The 25452-nt window shown below is 60.4% G+C and overlaps 10 protein-coding genes and 1 non-coding gene across 11 annotated transcripts; 5 read left to right on the top strand and 6 right to left on the bottom strand.

Moving 5' to 3' along the window:
* Nucleotides 1–538: 538 nt before the first annotated feature.
* On the top strand, nt 539–2392 carry VTJ83DRAFT_6095 (uncharacterized protein; the record flags this gene model as incomplete). The annotated part of the gene is made up of 5 exons (XM_071012768.1): nt 539–797; nt 865–1507; nt 1622–2088; nt 2153–2275; nt 2373–2392. 5 exons carry the CDS (start codon nt 539–541, stop codon nt 2390–2392), a joined length of 1512 nt encoding a protein of 503 aa, XP_070865470.1.
* A 1525-nt stretch (nt 2393–3917) lies between these two features.
* VTJ83DRAFT_6094 (uncharacterized protein) lies at nt 3918–4911 on the top strand (the record flags this gene model as incomplete). Its single annotated transcript, XM_071012767.1, has 2 exons — nt 3918–3998; nt 4099–4911. The coding sequence occupies 2 exons, from the start codon at nt 3918–3920 to the stop codon at nt 4909–4911; spliced, it is 894 nt and encodes a 297-aa protein (XP_070865469.1).
* A 458-nt stretch (nt 4912–5369) lies between these two features.
* VTJ83DRAFT_6093 (uncharacterized protein) lies at nt 5370–7069 on the bottom strand (the record flags this gene model as incomplete). The annotated part of the gene is made up of 4 exons (XM_071012766.1): nt 5370–6010; nt 6082–6291; nt 6370–6913; nt 6992–7069. The coding sequence occupies 4 exons, from the start codon at nt 7067–7069 to the stop codon at nt 5370–5372; spliced, it is 1473 nt and encodes a 490-aa protein (XP_070865468.1).
* Nucleotides 7070–10183: 3114 nt separating this feature from the next.
* On the top strand, nt 10184–11765 carry VTJ83DRAFT_6092 (uncharacterized protein; the record flags this gene model as incomplete). The annotated part of the gene is made up of 2 exons (XM_071012765.1): nt 10184–11353; nt 11493–11765. 2 exons carry the CDS (start codon nt 10184–10186, stop codon nt 11763–11765), a joined length of 1443 nt encoding a protein of 480 aa, XP_070865467.1.
* A 474-nt stretch (nt 11766–12239) lies between these two features.
* On the bottom strand, nt 12240–14854 carry VTJ83DRAFT_6091 (uncharacterized protein; the record flags this gene model as incomplete). The annotated part of the gene is made up of 5 exons (XM_071012764.1): nt 12240–12896; nt 12986–13162; nt 13235–13803; nt 13875–14512; nt 14619–14854. 5 exons carry the CDS (start codon nt 14852–14854, stop codon nt 12240–12242), a joined length of 2277 nt encoding a protein of 758 aa, XP_070865466.1.
* A 691-nt stretch (nt 14855–15545) lies between these two features.
* On the top strand, nt 15546–15848 carry VTJ83DRAFT_6090 (uncharacterized protein; the record flags this gene model as incomplete). The annotated part of the gene is made up of 3 exons (XM_071012763.1): nt 15546–15548; nt 15607–15684; nt 15771–15848. 3 exons carry the CDS (start codon nt 15546–15548, stop codon nt 15846–15848), a joined length of 159 nt encoding a protein of 52 aa, XP_070865465.1.
* Nucleotides 15849–16143: 295 nt separating this feature from the next.
* VTJ83DRAFT_t127 lies at nt 16144–16242 on the bottom strand. The gene has a single exon. It is a non-coding gene; the product is annotated as a tRNA-Ser (tRNA).
* Nucleotides 16243–16524: 282 nt separating this feature from the next.
* VTJ83DRAFT_6089 (uncharacterized protein) lies at nt 16525–17918 on the bottom strand (the record flags this gene model as incomplete). The annotated part of the gene is made up of 2 exons (XM_071012761.1): nt 16525–17661; nt 17724–17918. The coding sequence occupies 2 exons, from the start codon at nt 17916–17918 to the stop codon at nt 16525–16527; spliced, it is 1332 nt and encodes a 443-aa protein (XP_070865464.1).
* Nucleotides 17919–18459: 541 nt separating this feature from the next.
* On the bottom strand, nt 18460–19560 carry VTJ83DRAFT_6088 (uncharacterized protein; the record flags this gene model as incomplete). The annotated part of the gene is made up of 1 exon (XM_071012760.1): nt 18460–19560. The coding sequence occupies one exon, from the start codon at nt 19558–19560 to the stop codon at nt 18460–18462; it is 1101 nt and encodes a 366-aa protein (XP_070865463.1).
* Nucleotides 19561–20748: 1188 nt separating this feature from the next.
* On the top strand, nt 20749–21567 carry VTJ83DRAFT_6087 (uncharacterized protein; the record flags this gene model as incomplete). Its single annotated transcript, XM_071012759.1, has 1 exon — nt 20749–21567. The coding sequence occupies one exon, from the start codon at nt 20749–20751 to the stop codon at nt 21565–21567; it is 819 nt and encodes a 272-aa protein (XP_070865462.1).
* A 277-nt stretch (nt 21568–21844) lies between these two features.
* VTJ83DRAFT_6086 (uncharacterized protein) lies at nt 21845–23833 on the bottom strand (the record flags this gene model as incomplete). Its single annotated transcript, XM_071012758.1, has 5 exons — nt 21845–22171; nt 22249–22563; nt 22670–22928; nt 23049–23596; nt 23780–23833. 5 exons carry the CDS (start codon nt 23831–23833, stop codon nt 21845–21847), a joined length of 1503 nt encoding a protein of 500 aa, XP_070865461.1.
* Between the last annotated feature and the right edge of the window lie 1619 nt (nt 23834–25452).

Here is a 25452-nt window from a genome sequence, read left to right as displayed (position 1 = left end):
CTCCAGCCTGGCACGCTCAACTTCGAGGGTTCGAATCCTGCTCCGAAGCTCGCGGAGGTAGAAGCGTCGCCTCAAAATCTGCCCGTCATCTGCAAGCTTCAGGTAAAAGCGGAACGCTTCGATGAGAATGGGCACGGTCCCGAGAACAAGACCGGCGGCTTCCAAGCCGGACATGCCGGAAAGATGCGGTTCGGGGACCCCTGGGTCAAGCACAGCGCTTTGAGCTCAGTCCGGTAACAACTGCGCCCAGCGAGCAGAAAAGACGATGCTGCTTGGCTGGGTACACCTCCATGCCCAAGACTCAGTGTAGATGGCGGAGGACATGCAAGGGAGCATGCATGCCGTGCCCCTCCCCGCTCCCTCTCCCTCAGCCTCGTCTCCTTCCCCGCCCCCACGGCACAGCATCCCTGATCAATAATACTCGGCGAAAGGAGGGGTAATCATTGAGGATTTGATGGAGCCTGTCATGCTCAGAGAAGACTGATTTGTGGCTCTGTCTGATCACCATCACCAATCCGGAACGCGGCGTCTCAGCAACATGATCGAAAAGTCTCTCTCCATATGCAAGAAAAAGTTTGAAAAGCTCGTGGAGGATGTTGGAAAGAAGGCTGCCCAAGACAAGCTCCCGTCCAACCTGAGCCAAGAAGGGTTTGAAATCCAGTACCGGAGATTCAAAAACTGGTTCGCTGTGAACCGCGCACTTCATGGCAACCTCGATAGACATCTCCACCATGCCTCTCACATTCGTGCTCAGGTTGGACGATTGCTTACCGACCTGGTCGAGGAGCTACATGATGGTGAGTTCCACGGGGCCTGCTCTCTTATTATGGATTCCTTTTAACCGCGCGTCGACGTTTGGAGCAGCCAAGGCAATCCTTTCGGGCACCGCTGTCCCCTGGGACAAAGAACCCCCTGATGCGGATGTGGCAGACGACCTGGGCGATTTTGGTGGAATGGCAGACCAGACAGAGCTGGGCCAGATCTTCGACACTGTCACGGAGATCATCGACTGTCTCAATGGCCTCGTCATACCGATGAGACACCTGGCGCCTCACACCCGGCTGATGATGTCGAGCAAGATACAAACCACCGTCAGCGACCAGGACACCGCCGATGCTCAACACCTGGTTCCTCAGGCCGATCCCGTCATGACGCAAAGAGTCGCTCACGCGCTCTCGCGCCTACGGGAACACTTTGCATACACCAGGCTCGTCCCCTACCGATTTGACCCGTCCGAACTCTGTGAACGACAAAACACTTGGACCACAGACGACAAAAGCCTTTGGTCCCTGGCTTTCTCCATGCTAGGCCAACCGGCAAATTTTGCCGCCGAGAAGATCACCGAGGTGCTGATCATCGATGAGTCCACCGTTCTCAATCCCAACCAGGTTTGGGAAAAGCACAAGGATGTCCTTCCGCCTGCACTCAACTATTTTCCAGTGTTGTGCCCGCATTGTAACCGGAGTAAAAGAATAAACCGCAATGACGAGCAAGAGCTGACCAAATTGTATGTCTTGTTTTTAACGAATTGACGTTAATACTACCTTGGCTTGCTCTGTTCCCTGCCATTCCGCGGTCCAGGCCCTTGAATTACTTAGACTAACCAGGCCGCCGCTCATAGCTACTATGACCATGTTCTAGGCTATCATCAGCCGTTCTTTTGCTTCCACCCCCATTGCACGGTGCCTGAAACGGAGTTTTACAACCAACGGGAATATGAGGGCCACCTTCTCCTGTCCCATCAATGCTCCTGGAACTGTGCGGTGCCGGGGTGCAGCACGACACTCCTATCCGAATCCGCCATGCGAGATCACATCAAGCCACAACACCAAGAGGACATGGGCAATGTAGCCCTTTCAACCGTCCTGCAGCTGAGCCAAAATATACTATCATCCTGGCCGCCAACTAGTTGCCCGTTGTGCAACATGCAGACGACAACCCGGGATCAATTTCTGCAACATATGATCTTCCACTTGTCCAGGATGGCGGCTACCGCCTTGCTCAGGTTGGCCGGTGAGCAAGCAAGCCAGCCTGAAGACCAGGGTGCTTGGGGGTTGAAAAGAACAACCTCGGATGGCAACTTGCCAGGTTCGTTCCCATGCACCAGTCGGTTGGGAACAAAGAGCGCTGATCGTATCGACCTCGGTGTCAGAAATCATGCTTCGCCCTTGGTCTTCAGAAACCAACCCTTGGTACCTGGAACTCCGCAAGGAGGCTCGGGGCTCAAAGGGAAAGGACGTCAAATCCGGTGAAAAAAAGGCCGATGATGCAGAGAGTAAGTACCCCATAAGGCTCAGCTGGCCTAGCACCACAAAACGGACAAGGTAATTGTGTTTGCGGTAGGGAAGCTACGCTGACCAGAAATCTCCTAGAACACCCCGGCGATCCCTAAAAGTCTTCCAGCAGCCCTAGCAGTCCCAAGATGGACCCCAGAACCCTTGGCAGTTACGAGATGGCTCTCAGCAACCCCGGCAGCCCGGAGCCATTCTTATTTCTCTGCAATAAAGGCTCAAGGCGCCTCACCAAAGTCGCCCAAGTGCAGAGGAGACCTCCGTAGCGGATTTCACGAACTTGGAGACGCGCCCACAAAAGGTCTTATTGGGAAGAGGCTATGAGACTTGAGACCGTGAGACCGTGGGCATGAAGATAGAAGGCCCGGGTCAGGTGCTTCGACATCAGCGCAAGAGGGTTGGGTTTCGATTGAGTTAATCGCAATACTTGACGAAACGCGGAGTTGCCGGGCCTGCATTTTCGTGATGAGGCCGTTTGAAGTTTCTGGCAATCGTACAGGCGTATCATAGCGGCTCAGAAGGCCTCTTGTAAATTCCGAGTACAGTGAAGATAGATTGGCTGGTGATTGAATCCTCTGAAGATTCAAGGCCATGAGACTCTCAATGGCGGGGGGGGGGGGGGGGGGGGGGTTCGGCGTTTCCCTACATGCCGTTGATATCACAACTGCCGGTAGGTATATCAATGTAACTACACTGCGCGAATGACCTAGGTGTCTAGGTGGGTAATCCCTTTTGCCATCCTATGTACCTGAACCTACAAGCAAACAAGGTGAAGAACGGAATGCCTTGCCGCCGTCCAGACAGAGGCCAGCAGCCCGGCTTGGTTCACCATCTCCAAAACTGTTATGTCTAGCGGTCGATGCGATGGACAGCTGTGGCTGGGCGGTTGGATGTGGCTTAGCAAGCTCCAAGATTATTGCACGAAGCCAAGCGCTAGGGGATGCGGTTGTGGCTGCGGTCTTGTAACGTGCCCGACAACAGCGCCCGGGAGATACACACTGCGTACCTGTTCACGACGCAGTCTTGCCCATGCAGAAGGGCCCAGCAAAGCATAGGTAAGCAAGAAACCCTTGAAGCGTTCCTTACCCAGCTTGAACAATCATGACATCTTGGATTTCTCTGCCAGTTCTCAGAGAGAACGTAGTGATGTTCGGGACATGATGACCGGGCACGCTACGAGGAAGAAATTACCAAGTCGGTTCCCGATACATTCATATTTGGTCGTCAATATCGGGTATCCATTCATCCGACCTATGGTTTGTTGGCATCAGCGCCTCCCGCAGAGCACCCAGAGCGGCCTAGAGGCGTAGCATTGACCACGGTTGCCAAGGAGCATCCCAGGCCGGCGACCCGGTCCTGGTCATTTCACCCCCGGGCTGCATTTCCGTAGCCCGTCCCATGAGAGAATCTGCCTGACCCAGGCGATGCGCCAGGCGTACGATCTCAAGGCGCCCTGTGCGCGGGTTGGCACCGCGTCGTGAGGCCTCGTCGCACATTCCCCAAGGCCTTGCAGCCCGATGATAAGCCATGATGTCCAGTCCACATCGTGAAGCGTCAGCTTTGACACTCCTCTCTCCTTGATATTCTTGTATTTAGTTCAGTGTCATTCAACCCGCCTCCCCCAAGATGGGGAAAGGGCCCCTTACAATCCACGGCGGTCGGCGCCTTGTCCCGCGTGAGCATGTCGCCGTCGCCGCTATTATCCTCGTAAGCTCTGCACCACCTCCACCGCCACCGCCACCACACCTACCCCCAGAGCCCGCCCTTCTTGTCCTTTGGGCACCGCTAACATGTTCTCCCTTGCCAGTTTTCCATCACCCTCGTCGCCTCTGCCGCTTCGCTAACGCGGCACCTCCTCCACCACCGCTTCCACGCGGTCCCCACCTCCCTGTGCATGCTCGCGCTCGCCCTTTTGCGCATGACCGTCGCCTGCACCGAGCTCGACCGGGACCCGTTCCATCGCCCGCGCACGGTCGACCTTGCCATCGCCCTGCTGGACGCCATGTCCCTCGTCCTTGTCATGGGCATGCTGGTGTCCCACTTCCTGTCGCACTTCGCGTTCCACGCTGGCAGGCCGCCAACCTCGGGCGTGGCGTACAGGGTGGATGAGACAGACAACGATCCCGTCTATGCGGTCGAGGGGGAGGAGCCCAAAGATCCCCGGGAGCCTGTTTGGCAGCGCTTCAAGCGGCTCGCCGCCGTCGCAGTGGCGATGGTGCTTGCCGTGCCGGTATACGTCGCGGGCGCCGTCGTTGCGCTGGGGCTTGAGGCGCAGGCCAGGCGGCCGGAGCTGCTACAGGCGGGGGTGATGCTATTCGCGGCGGTGGGGCTGTTGGTGGTGTGGTGCTTGGTGCGGCCGCCGGATGAGCGCGGCAGGGTTTCTCCGCGGCTTGTCGTCCTATACGTTGCGGTGACGGCGGTGAGGTTGATCTGGTCCCTGACCAGCCCGTGGTTCCTGTGGGACCAGAGGGCAACGTTCAACCCGTTCAGGGATAACAGGGCAAGCACGTTGATGCATATGGGGATGGTGCTGGTGACGGAGTTTCTTCTCTCGCTGCTTTGCTGCTGGTACCCGGGGATTCAGGGGAGGCTCAAGGAGCACGGGCAGATGAGGCAATGATGAATTATGGCTCTGACCCTGATTATATGGTTGTACCCTGAGGGTCGAGAAGCTTCATCGGTACAGTATTCAGCGTATACGACGGAAGGACCTTTATATCTTGCATGCCTGAACTTCACAGGAATGATGCTCAAAGGCGTACCTCTGACACTCAAGGGCATACCTCTGACAATGGCCTCAAAGGATATCATCGTCTTTGCAATGCCATCACTGCCCCGGACGGTCCAGTACGGCTTTGCTCTCTCCGTCTGGAGATATTACCCCGATCGTTAGGCTCAGGGGCTAGCAGAGACGCTTCTTGGTCATCCAACCCGCAAGCAAACAAGACAAACAACCGAAACGCCAAACTCCCGACCCTCGTACCCCATCAATCCCCTCCTTCCAGGCCAAAAGATGCACAAACACGCCTCCGCCAACGCCATCCAACCGCACCGTACACGCATTTCTCATACATGTCCTCATCTCCACCGTTCCTGCATCAATACCCCCGCCTCCTGTTCCACCGGCCTGCCACCGGCGGCGTGCCCCTGAATCCCTATCGAGCTGGCGGTAGCCAACGTCCTCGCCGACTCGGGCCTCCTCAACCCGCTCTCCTCATCCGATGGCCCCCGCAGCGGCCACTCGCCATCGCTCTCGGCGCCGGGGTGGTACTGAGGGAAGACGCTGTACTGTTGTTGGTGGTGGTAGTACTCTTTTCCCTGGCCTCCCGTCTTCTCCGTGCTCCGTTCCTGCTCCGCCCCCGACGGCTGGAGCCGGTGCTGCTGCGGCTGCTGCCCCTGAGTGCCATCCCCAAGCTGGAACCGCGAGAAGTCCACGCTCAGATGCCCGTCCGGCAGGGGCCCTCGGAGACGATAATCGTCGCCGCCATCACGGGTCGTGCCCTCCCAGTCATGGAATGTGTCGAGGAGAGAGTCGAAGAAGGTCCTGCGCTGACCGGAGCCCGAGCCGCCGGAGCGGGAAGGGCGGCCGCTTGGGGATTGGAGCGCCGCGGCGGCGGCCGCCGCCGCCGCCTTGTGTTGTTGGTAGGCCGCAGCCTGGGCGTTGCGCTCGTTGTGGACGAAGAGCATACGGAAGGAGACGAGGCAGGCGATGATGTACGCTGGGACGAAGGTGTGTTAACTGGAAAGAATGCAACAAGGGGGCTTGTTTTGAAAGGGACCTTTGGCTTACCGGTGATAAACTGGATAGAGAGCCAGAACCATGTCCAGGCGATGTTTTGTGTCTGCGATCCGTCGTCGGAGACCTTGCCCGTGTGGATGGTACCGCGGATGATGGTGACGGCGACGGTGAGCAAGGTCAGGGAGAAGATGGCGCCGAGGAGGAGCTTTTTGCGCAGCGTCACGCGGACGCGCCATAGGACGACGATGGGAAGGCCGAGGACTGAAATCCGGGTTAGCAAGGAGTAACGAATCAGTATTAATACACGGCCGCCCCGGGCAGCGGCTCAAGAGCACTCACTGAGAATGTCCGACACCACGTCAACGGTGCAGTAGGCAATCATGGCGTGCCATTGCACGACCGACCTCTCGGGGTCGGTACAGCGGAGGAACAGCACCTCAAGCGAGCCCGTCATGCAGGGGTAGTCGATGGTGGCCATGCAGACGACGTAAGATGCCAGGGTGACGACGGCCACGACCCACCAGAAGATGGTGTACTCGAGCAGGCCGCCGCCCAGACGGCGGAAGAAGAGCAAAAAGCTTAGCTTGACGGCGTGAACACCCGTGTACCCCAGGATGCCTTGAACAAGGATCCCGTGGAGCGCCATGTACAGGTCGCGATCGAGGAAGGTCTTGGGCATAGGCACGACCTTGTTGAAGACGTCTTCGACGAGGTACACCCATTCAAGCCGAAGCTGGGCCCAGACGCAGGCGGCTCCCATGATGAGCAGGGCAAACGCCATGATCCAGTCCTCGGGCAGCAGCCGGCAGAAGCACACCCAGCGAATGTAAGACCGGATGCAGAAGCCGAGGAAGCAAAGGGCGAACCCCGCCCAGAGGATAGCCTGTCGTAGTTCCGGGGTTCATTAGCATCTACGTCCCCCAAGGGCCCATTGGGCTCCTAATACAGCTCCTCGGCTCACCTTCATCGCCTCGACCGACATGAGATGCCCCACGGTCGAGAGCATGACGAGGTTGTCTGGATCCGTTGCCGACGCCATGGTGCTGTGCTGCCTTGCTCGTCGTCGGTGGGGTCGGCTGCTGGATTCGCGTGTAAGATGTCCGACGGGGATCAAGCGGAGGATGTCTCATTGGCAAAGGGGTTTGAATTTGTAACAACGACGAGGGGTCCCCCATCACGAATCCTTCCGGGGATGCATTCGATATTGTAGGATCTTATGATACGGCACGTTCCGCTCCCCCGCCGAAGAGGTCAGCTTCGACGCCGCCGGCGAGCATGCTGGCAGCCTCCCGCAGCCCGTGGGGACGGGAACCCAGGCGGCGACGGCACCAGCGGGAGTCGTGCGGCGTTTCTCGCGGGCGGCTGTACGACATGAAACATGGCACTGTTCCGTGGTGTTTGGATGCCGAAGCGTGCTGGGCCGTTGCTGGGCCGCACCGCGCCGCATGCCAAGGGCCTTGCGAGCCTGCGTGCCCGCCGTCGCCGCCGTGGGCTTGCAACCTTGCAGCCCGCTAGCCATGGCTCAGCCCGCTGAACTGCCAGCTTGGCGGGCCAGAGGTCGACTGAGACTTCACTTTACCCGGCGTCTGCCCTGCTCAACGAAAGCGGCTTGCTACGCTGTAGCGCGCCCCAGGCTAGGCTTCCACATTTCATCCATGTGGCCGGCTGGATCCAAGATAATTATGCCCTGTGCCGCGCTGGGGGCGATATCTCGATCGATAATGATGAATGCAGGAGCGCAGCGGTTCTCGAGAGGCTGTGCTTGACCGCGTTAGGCACCGAAGACGGCCTTGGTTGATGGATGAGATCCAGAGGCGACGGCAACCTTTGCTGTTTGATCGTGGGGGAGACCCGTCATGTTGGGGGGGGGGGGGGGGGGGGGGGGGGGGGGGAGGGCAGCACACACGTCAACTCCCAACACGATGCAGAGTCAGCGGCGTGTTTCGGTCGGCCTCTGGCGCAGATCCCCAGAGCTTCCGACGAGGCCCCGAGCAGGAAGTTAACTGATCTGTCGACTAAGAGCGACGCCAAGGAGCGCCGAAGATGCCAAAGGGCGACCATCCAAACATCTCTCCGCGCCTTTGGAGATCTGGTGCGCATGAAATAGTCCCTGAAGTCTCCCAGGCGGTTGGAATATTTTGTTTGTCTTCAGACATCGAGAGACAAGGCGTGGCCTGCGTTAGGGCACCTTGTACCAAACCCCGTACCCATTGAGGTCTGCGATCGCAAGTGCTGTACCGTTGCCAGCCTACCTACTTTATAACGTTATTAGTTACCTGCTGGCTGACGGTTTCAGCAAGGTGCTTGCTGAAGCATGCTACACCGACGGCCCTGTTTGGGGCTCCTGCAGCCCAACCGCCGGCCCCCTGTTGACTTTGCAAACTGGTGTATTCCAACTCGGGGTCCGATGCTGCGGTCAGCTTATGAGGGAGCTCTTGAGCCAGCTCGTGTTTTACCCATAGAGCTCATGTCCTCGATGCCTTCTCGGGTTATGTCTCACCGATCGTGTTTCCATTGTCTTTTGCGCCAGCCTTCTCCAGGGACAACATCTTCACAGCCAGATCCAGCAGGAGGTGGATGCCGACACTGCTAGTTATTAGCGTGCGGGTCTTGATGGCGGCGGCGGGCGGTTCAGCGGCCGCTAAGAACTGCCGAGCGGCGGATCGAGGAGCCAGGCTGGATCGGCCAAGCTTGCGCGAGACAACCCGACAGACACCCAACCAACGCTTTTGAGACCGAATAGCGAGGGGCTCCTCAAGCAAAAAGCATGGCCGGGTGGCGATGACGATAGTCTCGACGCGAAGTCGGTATTTCTCTCTCCTTCTTGTTTTGTTCCGTCCCTTCAAGGCATCCCCTGGGGCGCAAGCGCAGCAGCACAAGGGGGATCCGTTTGTTGGACCTGTCGGACTCGGGACAAACAGGCCAAGCGCACGACCGAGCAGACGCCTCATGGCAACAGATCATGCCGTTCGCAGCCGGGCGACAGAGCTTGCCCCCCCCCTCCTCCATCTGCTCGGTCAACCGCTTTGGACAATGACGATGACAAGAATCAACATCTGGATGTCGCGCAGGGCTCCGGCGCCAATCCGCGGCTTGAGGAGCGATTGGCTCTATCTGACGTGATTGTGCAGCAGCAGGGGAAAGAGTTGGCGTTGGGCTCGGCGGGCATGACGGCCTGCCGGATTAGGAGAAGTGAGGTTTGACTGAGATGACCCGTCCACGACGGCTTACAATCGGCTCCGCTGTGATTGGAGATACCAAACATAGCAATGTTGACGTCCTTGCGGAGAAGACGCCGAGCGTTGCGGGCCTTGAGGGTTGGGTTGCCTCGCACTGCGGCGGACAAGGTCAACGACACCGACAGACCTGCCTGAGAGGGGGGGGGGGGGGGGGGGGGCTTAGCAGCATGAGGAATATCCGCAGGATATCACGACGACGGATTCGTGCAGAAATGCTTGCTGCTTGGCCCAACAATGTACGGACGTGCTGGCGGTCCTTGGGCAAACCACACATGCTATGCTGGCTCGCCGGCGGCGCGTTTCGATCCCTTTCAACGCGCCCGCTCTGACCTCTACCTCTCGATGGGCCGTCACCGCCAACTGCTTCGGTCGTTGTCGTCTCTCTCCTGCTTGCACGTTGTCCCACCCGAGGCATCTACTGCGTATTCTGAGAGCCGCATCATATCGCACCCCGCTTGGCGCGCCGGCACTTCGAAGGCCCTCCTTGGTTCCGGGCCGTCCACCCTCCTTCGGACCCCACACCGCGATGCAACGGTCCTCTCGGTCTTGGTCCGAGATAGGGAAGTTACAATAACACCCAAGGACGGCCTCTCATTCCTCTTTCGGTCGACCGTTGGCTCACAGGCTCGCTCGCATCATCGCCCCCGGGCTTCCCACCTCCTCTTCCTGGCAGCCAGCGCGGTGACGATCGCAGCCTCAGATACAGCCTCGGTGGGAGGGGGCTCTCGCATGGGGAGCGTTCAGGCCGGCCGGCTGGCCGGGGTACAAATAGGCCCGGGACGCTGCCTGTGCTGTCCAACATGTCCGCGAGGTCGCGAGGGACATGAGCTAGAGTCCAACCCCCGGGAACCACCGCCAACCACGCACACGCCCTGCCGGGTTTCTCTGACCATCGCTGTTGGCCCTCGTTCACCATGAAGACCACCGCCCTTCTGGCCCTCGCGGCCGCCATCGCCCCCTCGGCGGCGTCCATCTCCGTCCCGGAGGAGGCCCCCGTCTACGCCTCCACCGCGGAGCGCATGGACCGCCTGATGGAGCTCAAGAACCAGGACTGGGAGGCGGCCGCCGCCCAGGGAGTCGGTCTCTTCAACGGCGCCACGCGCTTCCGCAAGGTCACGGCCAAGAAGAGGTGCGACGCCAACGGCCTCGCCGACGGCACGTACAAGTGCCGCAACGTGGACCTGCACGGCTTCATCAGCCACGCCGACCTGGGCTCCTCGGTCAAGCTCGGCAACGACGTCTGGGGCTGGACGGCCCCCGGCGGCCGCGAGTTCGGCATCGTGGGCCAGCGCGACGGCGTCGCCTTCGTCGAGATCACCCACAACGGCAACCTCGAGTACCTCGGGCGCCTCGACACGCACACCGAGGCGGTGAGCTGGCGCGACATCAAGGTGATTGGCAACCACGCCTACATCGGCTCCGAGGCGGCCGATCACGGCCTGCAGATCTTTGACCTCACCAAGCTCCTCGACGTCAAGCCCTGGTGGAACCCGCTGTTCTGGACCCCCAAGGTGTTCGACAAGGAGAAGGACCTGACGGCGCACTACGCCGGCTTCGGCGCGTCGCACAACATCGTCGCGCACGAGGAGACCAACATGATCTACGCCGTGGGCGGCCGCTCGGGGGCCAACGCGCGCAACACGACGTGCGCGGGCGGCCTCTTCATGGTGGACGTGTCGGACCCGGCGAACCCCAAGTCTCCCGGCTGCGTCGGCATCGGCGGCTACGTGCACGACGCGCAGTGCGTCATCTACCAGGGCCCGCAGGACAAGTACCGGGGCAAGGAGATCTGCTTCGGCTTCAACGAGGACGCCCTCACCATCTACGACCTGACCGACAAGGCGAGCCCGGCCGTGGTCTCGCGCACCCCCTACGTCGGCAACGCCTACAGCCACCAGGGCTGGCTCGTCGACGACTCGCAGACCTTCCTGCTGCTCGACGACGAGCTCGACGAGCGCGACGGCACCGCCCCGGGCCGCGACGGCCGCACCACCACCTACATCTTCAACGTCACCAACCTCGAGGCCCCCATCAACACGGGCTACTACAAGAGCCCGGCGAGGTCCATCGACCACAACCAATACGTGAGTCTCCCTTCTCCCCTCTCCTTTGCTCACGATCCCATCCTTCCCTCTCTTCTCCCCTCCCTCTTGAAACCTGTCCCGCTCGTGCGTTCGTGCGCTGACGCGATCCCCTCCTCTCCCTCGGCCCCGCGAAACACAGGTTGTCAAGGGCCTGAGCTACCAGGCCAACTACGCGTCGGGCCTCCGCATCGTCGACGTGTCGGGCGTCGAGCGCGACCCCACGGGCGGCAACTTTGAGGAGGTCGGCTACTTCGACTGCCACCCCGACGACGACGAGACGGGCGGCAACATTGCCTTCATCGGCACCTGGTCCGTCTACCCGTACTTCAAGTCGGGCTACATCCTCCTCAACAGCATCGAGCGCGGCATCTACTCGCTCAAGTACACGGGCAGGAAGGCGAGGTATCTTTAGAGCAATGCGTCCCCCTCGGGCCCGGGGGAGGGAATGAGCTGGGATGCAGTAATTTCACGACAGCCGGAGAGCGAAGGGGAGGGTTGCGATCATGATGATCATGTACATACATACATACATACACGCATACATACATACATACATGCCTGCCTGCCTATCGCTTGCATGGTCCTTGTGCCTTTCTCAGACGTTGGTGATGATAACGTGATGTGAAGAATGCCATGACGGCCCCCGGCCTTCCTCTATTTGTTTGAACCGCCTTTTTTACCTCCCGTCCCCATTCTTGGAACCCCATGACCCCCCGTGACCCCCATGACGGGGCATGCCCCCGGCGGCAGCCACCCCAAGCAATCCACTGCCCACTGCATGACGAGAAACACCACACGCGCTTTCGAAGAATCGGTTATTTGTGTACTACATCTTGTCGCACATCATCATCGTCATCATCATCGTCATCACCCTCACGTCCGTTCGTTAAAACAACCCCAGCAAATCATCGGCCCCCTTGGTCCCCGTCTGTCCCGTCTGCCCCTCCCCGGTGGCATGTCCCAGCTGCTGTCCCGGCGGCGGCGGCGCGCTGGACGAGCCCATCCCGCTCAGGTCCAACCCCGCAAACCCGCCCATCAAATCGTTCATGCCACCGCCGCTCGTCCCGGCCGCCGACGTGCCGGCCGCGGCCGCCGGCGGCGGAGGAGGAGCGCCAAACAGATCCATGATGTCCGCCATCGCCCCGCTCGGCGCGCCCGGCGAGAGCGGTCCCGGGCTGGCGACCCTCTCGGGCGTCGCCGTGGCCGAAGCGTGCTCGTGGCTGGCGGGCGCGGCGCCGTCGAAATCGATATCCAACAGGTTCTCGACGTTGCTCTGCGGCGGGGCCGCCAGGCCGTTGGCGGCGGCCGCCGCGGCAGCGACGGAGGCAGCGATGGGGTTCTCGGCCAGGTTCTGGCGCTGCTCCTGGATGGCGGCGCGCTGGATGGCTTCGGCACCGAAGCGGCCCTTGCCGACGAACGACTCGGGAGGTTTGTGGTAGACGGAGGCGAGGGTGGACAGCTCCGACAGGAGCTGTTCGAGCAGAGGGGCGGGTAGGCTGGTGACGGTGGTCGTGATGGGAGGCTTGTGCGCGAGGACGATGTTCTGTCGGGGGGCGGGGCATCGTGGTTAGCCGGCTCCCCCCTTTTGCCGCTACGACGGCGTGCGCCCCTTCGACGGGATGATGAACGTACCTTGGCGATGTCGAGATCGCCCGACAGGAGGCGCCAGTAGATGTAGGCGCGATCCCGGATGTCCGGGTTGTCGCTGTCGGCGGTGGCAAGCTGTAGCACCTTTTGCACGAGGCTTTGGTTGTTGCTCGGCTTCTTGAGGAACAGCTTGACGACGGCCGTGAGGATTTGCAATTGGGTCTGGCAACATGGTCAGCCGCTGCCGCCGCCGCCGCCGCCGCGTCCTTCCCAAGCTCCGTCTGCGAGGCTCACCTGAGTAAACTCTTCCGAGAATCCCTCGACGAACCCGGCTAATATGGCGTCGGCGTTGTTGATCTTCTCGGCGTACTCTCCCACGATCCAGATCAGGGCTCCCCGGGCGTTGGGCTCGTCCAGCTCGTCGATGTACTTGCAGAGGGTGGGGATGACGCCTTCGTAGCCGGGGTATTTCCTGAGGATGTCCTTGATGACCACGACGACCTCCTGCACAACGTAGTTGACCTTGGTCGCGATGAGGTCGAGCAGGGCGTTGACGCACTTCTCGCTCGCCAGCTCGATCTTGATGGCGACCTGGCCGATGGCCTTGATGGCACGCTTGACGAAATCCATGTCGACCTCGAGGGCGTACTCCTTGAGCTCGGACAGGAGCTGCTCAAAGTTCTTCTCGTTGGCTATCCTGACCATGATCTCGAGCTTCTGGAGCTTGACGTAGGGCGGGTCGTTGTATTTGCAGAAGAAGACGCGCATCTCCTTGCTGAGGATGTCGGGCTTGGCCTGCAGGAGGAGGTCGATGTTGCGGAGGGCGACGTATTGGACCTCGGGGGCGGACGAGACGAGGGTGACTGCGGCTCGTTGGTCAGCAGGGCGCTCCTGGAGCCGCCTCGGCGGCTCTCTTCGTTCCGGCAACACGCACCAAGGGGAGGGGCCATCTTCTTGAGGTACTGGCGGACCAGGTCCGGATTGATGAGCTTCATGTGGATGAAGACGACCTTGACGGCGGCCAGGACGACGCTCGGGTTCACGTGCTGGAACTGGGGCGCGACGCGCTCGCAGATGTGCTCCGACTCGCGGGGGTCGGTGGGCGGGTAGGCGGCGAGGGTGGTCAGGATGGTGACGCGTCCCCATTCGGTGCACTCGTTGAGGGCCATGAGCAGCTTCTTGAGGGTGGTTTGGTTGATGACCAGGGCCTTGGTCTCCGGGGCGGTCTCGGTGATCTCGGCCAGGGCCTGGACCGAGTTGGCAACGACCATGGGGTTCGGATCGCCGATCATGTCCTGGAGCATGGTGATGAAGCCGTTTTCGATGCACATGGTGGGGTTCAGGTCGAACAGCTTGGCGACGCAGATGGCGGCCGTCTTGCGGACGTAGGGCGACTCGTCGCGAAGCGTCTTGCGCAGCGGCTCCTCCATGTAATCCACCATCTTGTCGACGCGGACGCAGCCCATGGTGCGGATGGCCAGGGCGCGGATGAGGGGGTTCGGGTCTTCGGAGTCTTGGACAAAGGTGTTGACGGCGAGGATGCAGAGGTCTGGGTGCGACTTGGCGTAGTTCCTGGAAGCGAGGGGGGTTGGTTGTCCATCAGCAACTGGGAACCGGGGGCTCGCTACCCCAAGACGACGAGGAGCAGGAGGAGCAGGAGCAGCAGGGCTGAGCGTACATCAGATACAGATAGACGAGCTTCTTTTGGTCCAGGTCCGAGGTGGCAATGTTCTTGAGGACATCGGGGAACAGGGCCGACACATCCTTGCCCAGGGTCATGGCCATGATGGTCTTTTGAATGGCCTCCTTGCGCTCGTGGGCGTACTGCGACACGAGGCCGGCGCGCAGCTCAAAGGTTTCGCCCTTGCGCGGGGCCGCGAAGGCGCCGCGGATGCGGTTGACAGCCTGCGCCATGGTGCAGGCGTGGGGTCAAAAGGTGCTGCCGTCGTGGTATGCGAGAGGAGGATGCGTGTCTGAGTTCGCGGGGTGCGGCGGCGGGGGATTCCGGCTCGTGGCGCTCTTTCTCGGGTGCTCGTTGGCGTTGGGTGAGCTCGACAGGGCGGTGAACCCGGGTTGCTGGCGACAAATCCACCGTAGGCGGGAGGGGAAAGGGGGGGGTGTTGGCGGACGATGGAGGGTTCAGTCGGACAAGAGAGATGGCCGGGGGCGGAGGGAAAGGGAGCAGGGCGTCGGAGCCTCGTCGACGTCGAGCTGGGTCGGGTGGTTCAGTTGCTGAGGTCCAAGGTTACCAGTTCCCCGAAGTGGGTTTCGAGTTCTGGCCTCGTCGCCTTGTCGCCAGCTCCTGAGAAAGGAAGTGGAACCTACCTCACAACAAGCCTTGGCAAACTCGTCCTTCCCACTGAGGGGCCACGAATCCATGGTGGGGCTGTTGACCCCACCATGGATGGTTGGTCCCGGCCCCGTCCGTGCATCCATCCTGGTCCCTTCTCTTCCTTTGCGACGAATCGCAGTGGAAGCTCGGTCACCTCGCACATCTGGTAGAGCACCCATCAAACAGACTCGCTCATATCACCAGTGGATGCTGCACCTAGCATCCCTCGCAACACATTGAACCGAAGGGGAAAAAAAAACACCTCCAGACCAAATGGTGGGTATGTCCAGCTGATGAGACCGTCAAAACCAAGACATCTGAGACTTTGCGGCAGGCCAACTTTCCCAATCTCCGGCGACTTTTTGTCGAAGCCAGGACGGACCAAGAAGAGCGCGAAGTATCACGAAGAGCTGTAAGTGACGGACGACATTCCTCTGTAACTCATTCAACAGCGAATTATTTTTATGAATTTTTTTGGCAGCTGACAATCCGAGCTAGTTCTACAATGCCGTGCTCTTCCTCGGCGCCGTAGCGGTATTTAGCTTGATCGCACAGAGAATAAATGCCACCCGTTGACCCCCCTTGCCCGCTGTACTCCGTCGGGCGGCCCCATGCCACGCAGCGACTTGTTGGCCACCCTCCTCCGAATGTGTTGATGATGACGCAAAAAAACAAAACAACATGCCACCAAAACCCCTCTTGCAAACCCAAGTTGACATTCATCGGCTTTGTGCGGGGTACCGGCCAAATGCGTCGGCCTGCCCAACAACACCCTGGGTGAACACGATACGGCATTGGCGATGCTAGGGCATGTTGGCACGTCGCATTCAAAAGAACGACCGCCGACAGGCTCGACCGAGGCAAAAGGAAACGTCACCTGTAGGATTCGAACCTACGCTCCCGAAGGAACTGCCTTCCGTGCTAACTGGACATTAGCAGGGCAGCGCGTTAACCACTCCGCCAAAGTGACTTGCAGGGGCCAGTGGGCAACGTGCATTATGAATGCAGGACCCGACGCCGTCCCCACTCGACGAGGTCTAGACCTCTTCCTCCGATACCGATACCCGGTGGACTGCGAGGAGCGGACGCTGGGCTGTGCGGTACAAGGGCTCCGAAATGGGACGAAGGATGCGCATCTCGGCTAGATTCATCTCGCAGGTTGGATACCATTCCTACCAACAACCAGAGTCTCTCACGTCATGCCCGGCCATGTCATAAGCTCAGAAACAGCGGTACAACGATATCGACTCTCTCAATCCGAGTCCTCGCTCTCGCTCCCTAGGAACGCCAGCGGGTCAGCTCTCCGTTTGGCAGGTCCGCCCGCCTTCTTACGCACCACCGGCGGCCTGCCGCCCTCGTCATCGCTGTTCCCATCCTCCCCGCTCCCGGCCCTCTTCCTCCCCTTGCCTTTCCCCTCTTCCACCTCCTCCTCCTCCTCCTCATCGTCCTCTCCACCGTCGTCCTCATCGTCCGACTCATCCACGACCCTCTTGACCCTCGCGGCGGCGCTCGCCGCCGCCCTCCTCCTTCCGCCCCGGCCCCCTTCCGCTCCCACCCCCCAGCTCTTCTCCCCCTGCATCACATCCTGCAGATCCGCCTGCAGCTCCCGCATCTCGCGGATCTCGCGCGCCTTGGCCTCCGAGAACCGGCCCGTCATGCCCACGTCGGCCAGGAGCTGCTTGAGGTGCCGGATTTTGGCTTTGGCCGTGTCGCACCCGTGCTTCTTGAACTCGACGGCCCAGATCTTGCGCACGCCGCACTTGACGAGCTGGGACTGGAGGAGCTTGACCTGGGCCTCGTCGGGCGAGTCGGCCGCGGCCGGCTTGGACGATGCGGACGGCGTGGCGGACTTGGACTTGCTGCCGCCTTTGCCCTGGCCCTGGCCCTTGCCCTGACCCTTGCCCTTGCGCCGCGGCGGGCCGTCGTCGATCACGGAGGAGAGGGAGCTGTCCGAGTCATCGCCGCCGGCGGCCGAGGTGGTCGTTGCGGGGTTTTCGGCGGCTGGGGAAGGCGATGCCTGCCTGGCCTTGGGCTTGCGCTTGCGCTTCGTGGGTTCGTCGATGACGTCCGAGAGCTCGCTCTCGTCGTCCGAGGGAGCCGCCTTGGAAGCGTCCGACTTCTTGGGCGATGCTTTGGTCTCGGAAGCTCCGTCGGGCTCGTCGGACAGCTCGCTCGCATTGTCGGGCGATTGCTTTCGCTTCTTTGCCGGCGGTTCCGGCATATCCTCGGCTTCGCTCCGGTCTTCGCTGCCCGGCGCCTCGTCCGGCGATGGCGACGTTCTCTTGGCCGCACGCTTCTTGGGGTCGGCCCGGGCCTTCTTGGCCACAGGAGCTTTCTTCTTGGGGGACGGAGCCGCAGGCGGAGAGGCTTCGGCGGATTCCAGTTCGTTCTGTCCTCGACAGAATTAGCAAGCCGGCGAGATGCAAGACATTGTCTGGGGAGGCACAATACCAAGGTGTCCAGGATGATGTGCTTGCTCTTGGCCTTCCAGTCACCCTCCTTGAGGAAGCCGGATTCAAGATGCAGCTTCTCCTCCACAACATTGCGCGCGTAGTTGACCGTCAATTCATCTCGGTTGGGGCCGTTGTAGATCTCGCGCACCGCGGCGGCGAGCGCTTTGGCGATGGCCTTGTCGCTTGGCGCCATCGTGGGTGAAGGGTTTGGTGGCGAACGGAAATTATGTCACCGTATGAATGTCGTGCGTAAGGAGCCGTAATTGTTCCGACGGAAGTGCAGCGCTGGGATCTGGTCGGTCTTGGATACGTCCTGGGAGACGCGTCGACGCGTTTCCAAGTGTGGGGTGATGAAGCACAACGACCGGACGACCGACCTGGATCCATGGGTGTTGGCGAATAACCAGCTTCGAGCACCGAACCACCGAAATGTGGGGCCCCGGAGCACGGGCCACATGACGTACGAGCCGGGCTCTATACCGTGCTCCAGGTCAACTCTGGTACCACAAACGGGCAGAGAGGATCCAACATTGGCCTATAAAAATGCAAAACACGGAAAAGTGAACTATAGGAATTTCAGAGAGTAGAGTTTCGTTTTGTTTTTGGTTTTTTCCCCTTTGTTTTGACTTTTGCTCTCTGATGTTGAGGAGGGAAAGGGGTAGTTGCATGTCGTATGGGCATCGCTCGGCATGGCATTTCATTACCCTAAGAACACGGGACATGACTCCAAGACTTTAGAGTTCGTCTGGTTCGCCATACAGCCTTGTTCGCTGCGATGCGACGGCACCGAGCGGCGGGACGGACACCACCTCCGTGGCATTCATGTCGCCGCCGCGGAACGCATACGTAAACGTCCACCCGGAGCCGGCAGCCCCATGCTCCCCTTTGTTGTTCACCACCACAACGCCGCTCGATATCTCGGGGAACTTGCGCAGCATCCGCCGGACCGCGTCCTCGGCCGCCTCAGTCGGGGTCATGCCCCGCCTCAGGTTCTCGACGGCCTGGTAGCACGGCAAAAACCGCAGCATGATATCCCCGTCTCCCGTCGCGCCGCACCCGCCCACCTCCCCGTCCACGTAGGACCCGCTCCCCACGATCGGCCCGTCCCCGACGCGGCCTGGAACCTTGAACGCCGCGCCGTTGGTCGACGTCCCCGCCGCCATGGCCCCCTGCCGATCCATCACGACCATCGAGATGGTGTCATGCGACAGCTGCCCGCCGCCGTGCGCCAACGATGCCGGCGCCGCATCCACGTCCCCCCCCGGCAGCGGCGCGTACGGCCCGCAGCTGGCCGCCGGATCGGGCGCCACGCCCGCCCTGTAATTCCCGCGGCACCCTCCGGCCCTCCATTCCTCGCACCGTCTCCGGCTCTCGTCGGTGCTCAGGTCCTCCTCGGGCCCCAGGCCCATCTCCAGCGCGAACCTCGTCGCCAGGTCGCCCACGAGCAGCGAATGCCTCGTGTACCGCATGACCGCCCGCGCGGCCGAGATGGCGCCCTTGACGCGCCGCAGCCCGGCCACGGCGCCCGTGCGCATGCTCGTGCCGTCCATGATCATGGCGTCCAGCGTCGTTTCGCAGGCCTCGTCCGGCGACCCGCCGAAGCCGACCGTGCCGTCGCATTGGTTGCGCTCGCAGGCGGCGCAGCCGATTTCGACCGCGTCGAGGGCCGAAGCGGGCGGGTCGCGGGAGGCGAGGGCCAGGTAGGCGGCATCGGTGGCGGCGGTGAAGGGGCCGCCCCAGGTGTTGACGACGAAGGGACGGTCGACGGCTTGCGCGAGCGAAAAGAGAAGAAGGAGGGAAGAGAGAAGAGGGCAGAGACGAGCCATCATGGTCATGGTTGGGGTCGTAGGTGGTGAGGAGCGGGATGCGTGGTGTGCTGTGTAAGTACACAGTATCCGTCAATGGAGCCTTGGCCCGGACGTCAAGGGTGGGGCGTGGACATGGATGGAGACAGCGAACTACCTAGCCGGGCCCGACCCGTTGAAGAATGGGTGGATCACTAATACCGGCCAGGGTTGTGTGTGGGGACGTTTCTACTAACTACACTAGTAGGCGGCAGTTACGCAGTAACTGGTCGTACTGTGTACGCAGTACTGTGTATGTACATGGCACCCACGCAGCAGGTCAGGTCAGGCCTGGCAGGTAAACAAGTGTACGCCAAGAGGATAGGTAACTCCCACCTCGCGTTTCAACGGTCTGTTGAGTGCCGAACTTCCATGTTTCTTTTACACAGAGTAGTAGTAACGTTACCTCGGTAGGTAGTTGGTACCCAGGGACAATACCTCCAGTGTACACTACCCCAGCCAGGAGATGCACCTGAACAGCCAACGATCGAATCAGACAAACGTGCGCATGCATGCGCGGTGTCTGTTATCTCTCCTTCATTTAACGTTCACTACATCCCGTCCTCAACGAATCGGAAGGGCTCAGGGCTTGGGTTCCGTGCGTGAGAAAAAGTTGCGGTTGGTCCATGAGAGCCCAACCAGTTTTTGCCTGGGTCAGGCCGGCTCAAGACCCGGACGGTGCCTGGTGCCTGGCTTGGCCCTGCAGGAACCAATTGGCTTGCTCCACCGGACCCGGCGCTAATCTGTTCCCGGAAGAGCAATCTCACGGGCTCACAGCCCTGCGTGTGACAGTTGCGACCATGGCGTTTTTCTGACGGCCGTTGCTCATCCTCTGGGGGACCTGGCCGGTTCCCCCGGATTTTCGCTCCTTCTCAGCCCAACCCCCAACCATCCAGCATCGCGACCTCGTCCTCGCGCGTGTGTCGTAGCTTTGGCTCACGGTTCCGGCGCCGCCCTCTGGTGTCTTGCATCGCCATGGTGCCATGTCTTTCCTTTAGCTGAGCCTCACACAGACGATTCGCCCTCCCTCAGTCAGCTCATTGACACCACTCTCATTTTTTTCCACCTCCACCACCTCCAGCGCCTCGCGCACATTCCTTCCATCCCTCGGCAGATCGCCCAACCACAGGCTTGATCACGGTCCATTCCTTTCTTGACCTTGTTTCTCGAGCGCCCAGCATGCGCCGCTCCCTTCTTTCCCTCTTCTCTTGTCTTCTCGCCGCCGCGAGCACGGCGCACGCCGCCAAGGGTACCGTCTGGGCCACGCCCCACGAGAGCTACTCGTCGTCGGTCGGAGTCTTGGGCTGCAAGGTGGACACGAACCGTATCGCCTACTGGCCCGCCTCGGTCGACTGCGACAACATCTGCGTCTCCCTCAGCTACGAGGGCCGCACCGTGTACCTGCTCCGCATCGACCAGTCCGAGGGCGCCTACGACGTCAGCTACGATGCCTGGAACTATCTCCTGACGGGCTACTCGGCCACCGAGCGCCCCACCACCGGCGGCGCCGTGCCCATGGAGTACCAAGACGTCGACCCCTCGCGCTGCGCCCACCTGATCCACACCGACGGCCACAGGCTGCCCCTCAGCGCCGCCAACAGCATGAACTACCTCGCCAGCTGCCTGTCCCGCGACACGTGGGTCGGCAAGAACCACGTCCTCTACAACATCCTGGATCCCATCTGCTCGTGGGGCAACGACGAGCCCTGCGACCTGGACTGGCCGGCCGCGAACCAGGCCGTCTGCCCGACCCAGCTGGGCACCCCGTCCGTCCTCACCTCGGCCCCCGTCTACAACATCCAGTACATGACGGGCCACAAGATCCTCGCGTCCAACGGCCAGGTTGTCGAAAGCGTCGCCAGCCCCACCATCGAGCCGCCCATGCTTCTGAGCGCCCAGTACGCGGGCCAGCATTCGGGAGGTCCCGCCGCCAGGGTCCGCGGGGCCTTGCTGGTGGCTGCCGGCCTGCTGAGCTACTGGCTGGTGTGCGGTATCTGATGTCTCATGTCGTCATGTCTCATGTCGTCACGAGCGCGGTGAGCGGATGAGGTTTTGGGTTGGGTCGGTGGTAGTTAGTGTTGCTTTTGGATACCCCTGCGCATGAATTTATTTTTTACCCCTTCTATCCTGGATGCATGTTGGCTCTTGTTATACAGTTCAGTTCCTAGGAACATGGTGCTTTTGGATGGTGCTTTATGACGTTGCTCCCGTCTATCGTTCCTTGATACCCCCAATTTTGGCTGATGCAACTGGTGCAATCCCAATCCCCGTCCCGCTACCTCTTGACCGGCGTCAGGTACACGTTCAGCGGTCCCTTTTCCCACAGGTTAAAGACGCGCTGCTTGCTCATCCAGTCCAGGCTGTCGTCGGCGATCTGCATGTCAAAGCTCCACAGCACCCGGGCCAGGATGAGCCGCATCTCGATGTATGCCAGGTTCCGTCCGATGCAGTTTCGCGGGCCCACGTGAAACGGCTGGAAGGCCTCCTTGTTGTCGTCCGCAAACGCAGGGTCGCCGAGCCACCTCTCGGGGTGGAACACGAACGGGTCCTTGAAGTGTTGTTCGTTGTGGTACATCGCCCACTGGTGGACCGCCACGACGGTCTGCCATAGGAATGCATTGATTAGCACCTCACCCTCCCGGCATGGCACCCAACCTCGCGTCTTTTGGTTTCACTCACATTCTCGGGCACGTACGTCCCCGCAATGGTGGCTCCGCCCTTGGGCACCACGCGCGGCAGCCCGGTCGGCACCGGCGGGTACATGCGCAGCGCCTCGTCGAGGCAGGCTAGCATGTACGGCAGCGTGCTGACGCTGGTGAAGTCGATCTCGTCCTCGGACCTGAACGCCCCCCGAACTTCGGCCGCGAGCTTCGTCATGGCCTCACGGTTCGTGAGCAGATAAAACGTCACGCCCGCCAGCAGCGTCGCCGTTGTTTCGGAACCGCCGATCACCAGAACGCCGCTGTTGGCTTGAAGCTTTTCGAGAGTGAGACCCTGCGGAAAGTGAGAGCATCAGCGTCGGATCTCCCGTGGAAAAAAAAATTCAAAAACGAGAAAAGTAAAAAAAAAAAACGGCGAGGCCAACAAGCAGCCAACCTACCCATTCATCCGCCCGCTTGAGCAGCCCTTCGATCAGGTCCGGCCGCTCCTTGCCCGCCTCCATGCGCCGCCGCAGCTTTTCCAGGGCCATCTGCTTGTGTTTCTCGTGCTCCTCCTTGAAGCTCGTCGGCGCCATGCCAAGCAGCATCTTCAAAATCAACGGATAGCCGGCGAGGCTTTGCACCAGCGTGCCTGCCCGCGACATTTCAAACATGGCCTTGACCCACGGGTGCAAGGCGCTGTTTTCCAGGCATCCGAAGCTGTTATCACGCGCGTGGAGGGTCAGCCAGGTCACCTGAAAACACACGCATCCTCCTCCTCCTCCTCCTCTCGCCATTCCCCACACCACACACAACAAAAGGAGAGACGGGAAACCTTACCTCTCCCCAAACGCCAAATCCCCAATGACGTCGAACGTGGTGCAGTTGTACCACATGGCCACGTCCACCTTCTCGCCCGTCCCCGCCCGCTCCCTCAGCCGAGCCATCAGCAGATCGATGTACCGCTTGATGATGGGCTGCTGCTCCCGCATGCTCCTCTCGCTGAACCCGTGGCTGAGCGCCCGCCGCAGCAGCTGATGCTCCTCGCGCCCGGCGATGACGATGTCCCTGGGTATCTCGGGGACCGGGTGATAGTGCTGCTCCCACTTGGCAAACTCGTCGCCGCGGGACGAGGGGGTCTGGCTGGTGCGGTGGCCCATGATGTCCTTCCACGCCCTCGCGTCGGCGAACGCGAGCTCGTCCGGCGCGACGCGCACGACGGGGCCGTAGCGCCGGTGCAGGTCGAGCATGTCGAAGGACAGCGTTCCGCGCAGGCGCTTGACGTTGTAGCCCCAGCGGGTCGCGCGCATCAGGGTCGGTCCGGGGAAGCGGCGCAGGGGGTGGAGGTAGAGGTTGTAGATGATCTTGCAGGCTGCGTAGAGCACCAACTAAGCCGGCCGTTAGTCGGTCTTTTGTCCATGATGGTTTGGATGTTTTCTTTCGTTTGTTTTTCTTTTCGGGGGGAAAAGAAAGGAAGAAAGAGCGGCGATGGTCGACTCTCGAGACTCAGGGCTCTGAGTCGCGCGAGGACTTGCGTTGTCAAGGGGCAGGGAGAGGAGAGGAGGACTTACAGAGGCCAGGGCCGCTCCGAGGAGCTGCCCGGCGTTGAGGCTCAAGAGAGCCATGTCGCGGCGGTCAGAGAATGTTGGCGCCGGGTGAAGAAAGTATTCGTCGACACGATCGCGATGGTGTTGAACAGCCCCCGATGGACGAACCAACACCGCCGGGCAGAGTTGAACGAGTTGATCAAGACTCCTGGCAGCCTCGTCCTGCGAAATCGCATGCTTGCTTTTTTGTCCATTTCGGTTTCGCTTGTTGCAGGATTTTGATCTGCCTTTGCCGGGTACGAGTACGAGAGGCGAGGCGCGCGATAGTAAGGGGGTGGACCTGGCACGCTTGTGAACGAGATGAGCTCACTAGCGGCGGAGTCGAATGCACACTTACTTAACTACCTTGGACTCGACCTATATCGGCCAGAATAATGGGCGGATGGATATGCTATTGCATTGAGCTTGACACCTACCCGTTCGGCATCTCTGTTGTCCATGGCATTGAAAAAAAAAAAAAAAAGTTCGAAATCCGACCTTTGAGAAATGATACCAGTAGTTGATCTTTGATTTTTTTCAAAGAGGTTCACTCTCGGCGTCTCACCAAGGAGCGTCTGTATAGTTGGCGTGTGTGAGTGGCTCGCTGCTGATGTGAACCATAATTATCCATGGAAACGACCCGAGCTGGAGTCTTAACGGGAACTTTGAATCCCTTGGCATCTTCTTTAGCAAGAACTCCCAATTCCGAACATTCTGAACATTGCGACATGGATTGCTGCTCTTGTGCAATGACGCCCATCGCGCAAAGGCGTGCTCTATCTTGGCATCATGTACACAGTAGTATCTCCACGCAAATCCTATCATCATCACCAACAGGTTTCTTTGGCCGACTGGTTGTTGGAAGTTGACGGAGGTAAGAACTAGCTAGTGCTTTCTGAGAACTGCCATGCCACCTCAACTACCTTGCCTGCCAAATGTGGGACACTGCGGTGCTCAGGAAGATAATCATCGATGCCCTGAAACGAGGAGGTCCTTCTGCTGTTGGCATTACCTATGCGAGTTGTAAAAGTGCCAAGAGTAGGTACGGCGATCCTGACGGCCACGTTCACGATGCTCAGGGTAAGTTATGCAGGCGTGAGGCTCCGCGTCTCTTTCAAGAGGCAAATCCTTCTGTACACAGTACACCGCCCTGGAGCAACGCAATTGATCGAGCCCGCTTCTCTCAGCGGGCTGTCAGCGGCTTGCTCTCGATGGCCCGATGTAACGGTACGGGAGCCCGAGCAGGGCTCAGGCCCTCGGACCACCACCTTCCGCCCACCTTACCCTCGCCAACCTCTGCGCAGCGTTCAACCGAGGGTTGCATCCAGCCTTCCACAATCATCGTGGCCGCGGGATGGTTGTGCGGGTGGCCTGCCGTCAGCCAGGGGTTTGGACCCCCCATTCCTGGTTGGCGGTTCCCTGGTAGGTAACAGTAGGCAGAGCACACCTCCCTAGAGGTGATCTGTCAACGGGGTTCCCTGGGTTGCCGGGTTTCTGGGGAGGGCTTGACAGCCAGCATTGCCCGCCATGCTGGCTGCCCAGGCTTCCATGCGGGCTCGAGGTCTTGTCGAACTGGTATCGACGCCATGGTGGCGGATCGGGACCTCGGCAGCGAAACGTTCTCTCCTCGTACGTACGACTAGTGGCCAGACCGCATC

The sequence above is a fragment of the Remersonia thermophila genome, chromosome 5, assembly GCF_042764415.1.
Source record: "Remersonia thermophila strain ATCC 22073 chromosome 5, whole genome shotgun sequence".
Classification (NCBI taxonomy): Eukaryota; Fungi; Ascomycota; class Sordariomycetes; order Sordariales; family Chaetomiaceae; genus Remersonia; species Remersonia thermophila.
Note: the sequence above shows the minus strand (reverse complement) of the source record. Positions and strands in the feature narration are given on the sequence as shown.